A 7,500-nucleotide genomic window follows, 5' to 3' on the forward strand; every position below is an offset into this window, starting at 1 on the left:
CGTGAATCCCGCTCGCTACAGTTACGTCACCTATGGACCCGTGTTCGAAGCTCGCGATGGCCGTGTTTGGTTATTTGAATTGCATCGCTGCTACTAGCAATTCGTTCCATAATTAAGTTCTAGGTTGTCCACTTCTTAATGTGATACTAAGGGATTTCATCCTTTGTCATTTATTCAATATTTTTAGTCCCAGTTGAGGCTTTTTTTATTGTTGTTGTTATTATTATTATTATTACTATTATTATTATTGTTGTTATTATTATTGTTATTATTATTATTATTATTATTATTACTATTATTATTATTATTATTACTATTATTATTATTATTATTATTATTATTATTATTATTATTATTATTATTATTATTATTATCATTATCATTATTATTATTATTATTATTATTATTATCATTATTATTATTATAATTATCATTATTATTATGTATTTATTATTTTTTTTTTTTAGGATCCTCTGGTTTAAAAGAGATTGGGAATTCTATATGTATTTTTTTCCGTATCATGACGCACCCTTGATATTTTGTAATTGGTAACACCAGACAATTATATTTATTGCAGAAGAATTTTTTGGGTCCCAGAAGTCGACCTTAGAGTTCCCGAAGAAAAATGGAAGACAGAACGAGAACTGAAGGACATCACAAACATCCCGGAGGAAAAAATATATACAAAAATAATAATAAATAAATAAATAGAATAAAAAATAGAATAAAAGAATAAAATAAAATAAAATAAGATAAGATAAGATTGAATAAAATATAAAAAAAAATGAAAAATAAGATCAAATGAATGCGTAAACAAATAGATAAATCAATAAAGAAAGAAAAAGAAAGTAATTGGAACATAATGGAAGGAAAGGGAGATAAGAGCTGAAATATAAGCGTAATGAGTGAAGGAATGCAAAAAATGATATGTATATGCTATGTGTATTTGTATGTGCTTGTGTGTGTGCTTGAAAGAGAGAGAGAGAGAGAGAGAGAGAGAGAGAGAGAGAGAGAGAGAGAGAGAGAGAGAGAGAGAGAGAGAGAGAGAGAGAGAGAGAGAGAGAGAGAGAGAGAGAGAGAGAGAGAGAGAGAGAGAGAGAGAGAGAGAGAGAGAGAGAGAGAGAGAGAGAGAGAGAGAGAGAGAGAGAGAGAGAGAGAGGTGAGAGAGAAAATGCTTGGTTGCATTTAATAGCGCGCTATGGAATACGAGCGACATGCTGTGATCATTATTTAGACCACAAACTAAGGGTCAGTCACTCTGGATTCATAATTGATAGAAACCAATTAGTGTATGCTAATTAGAATGCAAAATTAAACCGGATAATAATATTTACTCTAAAAGTTTGATCTGTTAATGTTAAAAAAAACCCTAAGGTTTGTTAAAAAGAAAACGTACCCAGCATATTTCGTTTGTGTATGTTCATTTTATTATGCTTTATTATGCTTTATTATTATGCTTTATTATGCTTTATTATGCTTTATTATGCTTTATTATGCTTTTTATTATGCTTATTATGCTTATCAGTTTTCTTCCGCCAACATCTTTGTAACTCGATCTACACACTACGTTTTGAGTCGTGTCTTTATTTTTGATAAAAAAAAATTCAATTTTGAACTGAACTGATCGATTAAGTTTGTAACCATTTGTGTTATTTTTCCTTTCCGTGTCAATTACCTTCATGACCTGAAGAGATTAAGTCAAGTCTGAGGAACAAGTAAAGTATAGAGTGATCGTCTTTTGGTTACTCATATAGTCATTTACCTATTTTCTACAAAAATATTCTTTATCTTACATTTATTTAGTAATTTTGTATATAGATGTTGTTATTCTTTATTTTGTTATCAAAAAGAATAATCTATTTCAAAGCCTGATTTAATGAAACTGCGAAAAAGTTCTAACACCGAGTAGCGCTGACAAAAAAAAAAAAAAAAAAAAAAAAAAAGTCCCAGCCATTTTCTAGTAAATGTATTGAGCATTAATAGAATATTCAATGTATGAGTGTATATATATATATATATATATATATATATATATATATATATATATATATACATATATATATATATGTATATATGTATATATATATGTATACATATAATATATATATATATATATATATATATATATATATGTATAGAGATATATGTCTTTAATAAAACTGTCCGATTAATTCAATGGGGCTACGACTGCCATATTGATGTGAACGCTGATTTATTTGTTTTAGCAAATATAGTCCTAAAGACAGTTGATAACTTGTATTCTCGTTAATTTTCCCATTAAAAGATGTAAGGTAATATGGCAATCTTATTAAACGTAATAGGACTCAAAGATGAAGATTACGTGATTTTATATCTACTCTGCGTCAGTAAACAAAAGATAGCGTCGATGTTTCCATGGTAACCATTCTGCTCTGTTTAGGTAACGCTAATGACATCACACAGAGGCCTGCCCTTGCCCATTAGGTGCTTATCAGAGCACTATGCCAATTTTGTAGTCCATTGTGCACTAATAAATGTAACCCTGTAAACATGAATATCAAGTTCATAAAGCGACAGAATGGAAAGTGTTTAGGTGTAAATGAAAACAAATCATATGTGTGTACACACACACACACACACATATATATATATATATATATATATATGTATATATATATATGCATACATATGTGTATATATAATATGATATATATATATATATACATATATATATATTATTATATATATATATATATATATATATATACATATACATATATGTATATATACTAGAACTTATAATGATAATTTTTTTTCGGAAAAGTTATGGGAAAACCTGACATAATTTGAGAGTTTGGGAGGGAAGACTTAAGCTGAGAATATGGACTTGGTTAAAGACTTCGAAAGAAAAGACGACCGATAGATGAACACATCAGTATAAGGAAAAGATTGTAACACTCCCTTAACATTCTTTTATGAAACTTAATAGAGAATCCAATATCATCTAACTTCTTGTTATTTCTCTGGGTGGTAAAGTAACAACTCAATAAAATGCATATAATCAAACAAGAAAATTAATCTATAATGTACCGTCTTCATTATGTTATCAGATCTGTTTCAGGTTGTATGCACAATCTCCGGGCGTTCTATGACCTCATTCGCCATTTAGTATCATCCTGCTGGCCTGTTCCGACCTTTTAACAGACACTATATATGTAAATAGAAACTTACAACTACTACAAGTCCCTTTCTTTAAGGACACCACCATATTAGCATTAGGTATAGAGAGCTTACCTACTTTAGGGGTGGGGAAAGTAAAGCTATGTAATAAGTCTTTTCTGTGTATACTTATTGTACAGTGTTGTGAAGGTTATATTACGTATAGCCCTATTTTATTTATTTGTTTTTTTTTGCTTGCAAAGAACCTATGTTACATATTTCTATACCAAATATACATAAATAATTTCCTCGAATATGTGTACATGTTTTATATATGAAAACAAACAATTAACAACTATCAGATCTCTAACACAAAACTATTTACAAGGTCAGGTTTTAGTATGGTTTGACGGGATCCTAACAGCGGTATTACTGGTCGTAGTGAAATCCCCCTCCACCTCCACCTCCGACCCCTCCTTGCCGGAACGGGTTGGTGTCATTTGTGCGGGTCTGTTGAGTGGTCGTGGTGGTTATGTGTCCGTTGGAGCCGGCGCCGGCGCCTCCGCTCTGACTACTGTAATCGGTCGACTGCATCTCGATCGACTCATAAGTCCCGTAACTGTTCTCCGCCTGGCCCTTTGACAACTTTGAGTACTCGAGGTGGTTCTTGACATCCGAAGGAACTTGCTGCCCATCCTGCATAGTGTAGGTCTGGTAATCTCCTGTGGGAGGATCCCCCATGGTCACCTTCTCCTCCTGCCCCTCCTCGAAGGGCTTGTAGTCATACACGTGTCGTAACGTGTAGAGCAACGGAACGTAGAGGAGATTGGACAGGGCTATCCCGATGTTGAGAGCCACGAAGCCTATCCCCGCCACGACGCTGCCGGCGATCATAGGCCCGAAGGCGTAGGCAAAGGAATATGAGATGTCCGCGATGGCGTAAATAGACCCGTAGACGCTGACGTAGCGCGTGTCAACCAAGTACCCGAGCGTGGGCAAGAGCGCCGTGTCTATGAGGGCGATCCCAAAGCAGATGAAGCAGATGGGTATCATGACGCACCAGTAGTTACTCGAGAAGGGCAGGAAGAGGCAGCTGATCCCCTCGAGGGCGAGGCCGAAGGCTGCCATCATCCACTGGTAGTTCGGATACTTGCTAGCCATCTTGACAGTGAATACCACTCCAGCCACGTGCGGGAAGAACGCCGGAAGCCATATCATTCCGAGCTGCCACTCCTCCATGTCCATTGTGTCCATCATCCAGACACTGATGGTAGGCTCAAGGAAGGCCAGTGAGACGTTGGACATCATCAGGGCCCCCGCGCAGCAAAGGATGTAGGGGTCCATGAAGAGCATCCATATAGGCGTCCCCTGCGGGTGTTGGTATCCTGTACACTTTTTCTCGTCCTGTATGGGTCGCATGACTATCCGAAGCATGATGGCATCAAAGAGGGACACGAAGGCCAATATCAAGAAGGGCACTTCCTTTCCTCCGAACTGATACAATGTCGCCCCGAAGGGCGGCGCCACTAAACAACCGAAGGATATGAAGGCTAGAGCTATACCAAGGGCCTTTGTCCTCTCCGCTTCCTCCGTATAGGTATCGGCGATCATGGCCAGACCCGAGGTGTCCGCAAAGGCCGAGCCTACACCCTGAAGGCTCCTTGCAAACAGAAGAACGCTGTAGGACCTGCCGCAGGCGAATATGGCGGTAGAGAAGAACATGATGATGAGACCTATGGTCATGGGGATGTCGTAGCCGATCCTGTCAATGATCGTCCCGGAGATCGGGTTGATCATGAGCTGGACCAAGGCCTTAGAGGCGAATAGAACACCTATGGCCGTACCCTCGCCCTCGTAGACCGTCACTTGGTTGATCATCTTGAACTTGATCTGCGTGTTCGTCACGGAATAGTTCCCGGTGGCGTTGGTGACGTATTGGGTATTGGAGTCGTTGTACTTGACCCTACTGCCTCCCTCCATGTGCGTTTCCCAAGCACCGATCTGCCTTAAGTAGTCAGGGATAATGGGGACGATCACCATGTACAACATGTTGTCCAGAAGGAGCGCAATGCTCACAATGATCATAACAAACTTTCTCTGGGTCTTCTTCTCCTTCAGGATGTCGTAGACGGCATCCCAGATGTCCTGCAGGGTCAGGTTTAACCCCGGGATGAGGAAGTTCCTTATTCCGTCCGGCACTGGCATTTTGGCGGGTTACCTACGTACGCCTCCTTTAAAAATTATGTTATTCAAAATGTTAAATTGGCAATATTTGAGTCCTTGAACTTAAGCCAAGTTTTTATTATTTTTTCTTTGCTTTTGTTTTACTTTTTGGTTCTTCAAAAACACATAACTTTCACAATTGGTTCTTGATTTTCAAACACTTGGAAGTTATTTCAATTGTATTATGATTTAATGAAGATAAAATTCTTACCGAAATGAAGATGGTAGTAAAGAGGAAAAAGACAGAAATGACGCCACAAGAGTGACAGAGGCTGAAGACAAGAAGAGAAGTGAATGACCGGAGTAGTAGCTGAAGAAGTAGGAAGAAGATCTGGTCGTATCCGAAAAGCTTTGAGGCGGAATGCTGTTGAAGAACATGCCCTATCTCACTTCCTCACTAGAGCGATCTTATTGTCCTATACCCTCTCACACTTGAATCACTTACTTCCCTTTTTTCACTTTCCTGCGACTTAGATCACGTGTTCTTTCGTTATGGATATTGTCCATGTACCAAGGGGCGTCTATGTTGTTATTTACGGAGACTTCCCGTCTACCAGAATATCCAGGGCCCTCCACCCGGCGTGCGATCCATCGGTAATCGGCGCGGTGTTCCGTGGGGTTGTTTTTTCGATCCGCCTTGCTCGGCTCGTTCAATAGAGTCCCGTTTTCTTTTGGGGTGTGGTGAGGGGGATTTGAGCTTTCTCTCCTGCCCGCTGCGTTTTGTTTAGTAATGAAGAGCTGAGGATCTGGGAGGACAAGAAGTGCTTTTGGATTGACGGTCTCGAGAGCCCTTTAGATTACAGAGCGAGATCAAGAGCAGAGGGGGAAGGTAGATGAGGATGGAAGGAGGGAGGAAAGGAGGTGTGGGAAGTTATGATGAGCGTAGTGGCAGTGGCAGCGATGCTAGGAGGTGATGGTAGAGGTGGAGGCTGTGGATATGATACGGATAGTGGATGAAAATGAGAAAAGTATTGAGACGGCTGCTTTAGTGGATTGGTGGTGTAGGTAATGTTAGTGATGGTAGTGTTTTTGGTGGAAAAGGGAGAAGAACGACGAGGTCTTGGTGACAAAAGGCAATGGGAATGGGAAGGAAGTTGACCAAAGTCGAAGTTAAGAACACGACACGAATGTCTTGTATCAATTCAACGGTATACAATTACAAAATACACCAATAAATCTTACAAGACAGGATAACAAATTGCGAATGAAGATATATATTTTCTTACACTATTCAGCTAATATCACAGAATTATGGAATTTCATACAAGGTTTAGAACAAATTGTTTTTTGGCAAACAAAACACGTGTTTGTTGTAAAGTTAGGTTGTTCCTCCAACTAGGTAAGTTGAGGTTGCTGGTGGAGAAGTCTTCGGTCGAAGATTTTCCACCCAAGTCGACAATTCCTGACACGTCCGTCGATGACAGCAGTAGCAGAAGCAGCAGGAGCGGTAGTAGCAGTAGTAGCAGCAGTTGTTTCCGTGGAAGTGTAGGTATGATAACAACTAGCAGTTGTAGCGTTAGCAGTTGTGGTGGTAAGATTGGTTGGGACAGATATGTTGGTAAAATTTTAGCAATGTTGTCAAAAACAAAGCATCAGGAAGAGTGAAAATTAGTTGAAATGTTCTGTGAGAAAGAAAATGACTGAAAGAGTAGCAGATGCTAGACTGAATATGAGCAGTTGTTGGAGGAGGCCTTCTTAAATCCAATCTCTCACATACTTGGTGACCACAAGTATGCTATCCTCCCCTTTGGTGACGAAGGGTAGTCTGTTGTTGTTGCTGCTGTTGTTGTAGTTTGGATGGTTGTAGTGATGACAGGTGCTGGAGCAGTGTGTTACTGGGTTTACCAACACTAAACAACAATCTACTCTGTTATGACTTGCTACTGGTAACAGCAGATGTATGAGAAATGGCAGTTTAAGTGGATCAAGTAGCAATAAAAAAGGGGCGTTCCTGGTAAAGTTACAGTTTTGACAACAAATTCTTAGGGTGACTTCTTGAATCGTCTATCTATGGCCCCTTTCCCCGGTGAGGATTGGATTTGAGGAGACGGTGATATAAACAGGAGGAAGAGAAGGGAAGGAAAGAGACGTAGTGTTGATGTAGATGTTGTTGATATTGTAGATGTTGTAGTTGTTCTT

General features: G+C 38.9%; 1 protein-coding gene across 6 annotated transcripts in view; it reads right to left on the reverse strand.

Annotated features, from left to right (window-relative positions):
• Positions 1 to 7,500, reverse strand: part of LOC143027054 (vesicular acetylcholine transporter-like) — a 572,364-nt gene that overhangs the window by 315,308 nt on the left and 249,556 nt on the right. For 2 of the 6 annotated variants that reach the window (XM_076187980.1, XM_076187971.1), the window contains exon 4: positions 2,775 to 7,500. This exon is cut by the window's right edge. The exons of the other annotated variants lie outside the window; for them this stretch is intronic. In XM_076187980.1, the coding sequence (XP_076044095.1) occupies positions 3,568 to 5,343 (1,776 nt within the window). In that variant the 5' untranslated portion in view covers positions 5,344 to 7,500 and the 3' untranslated portion in view covers positions 2,775 to 3,567. Of the gene's footprint in view, positions 1 to 2,774 lie in introns of those variants that run through there. 6 annotated transcript variants of the gene reach the window in all.

The sequence above is a fragment of the Oratosquilla oratoria genome, chromosome 1, assembly GCF_046742065.1.
Source record: "Oratosquilla oratoria isolate Oo_2021 chromosome 1, ASM4674206v1, whole genome shotgun sequence".
In the NCBI taxonomy this organism is placed as follows: domain Eukaryota; kingdom Metazoa; phylum Arthropoda; class Malacostraca; order Stomatopoda; family Squillidae; genus Oratosquilla; species Oratosquilla oratoria.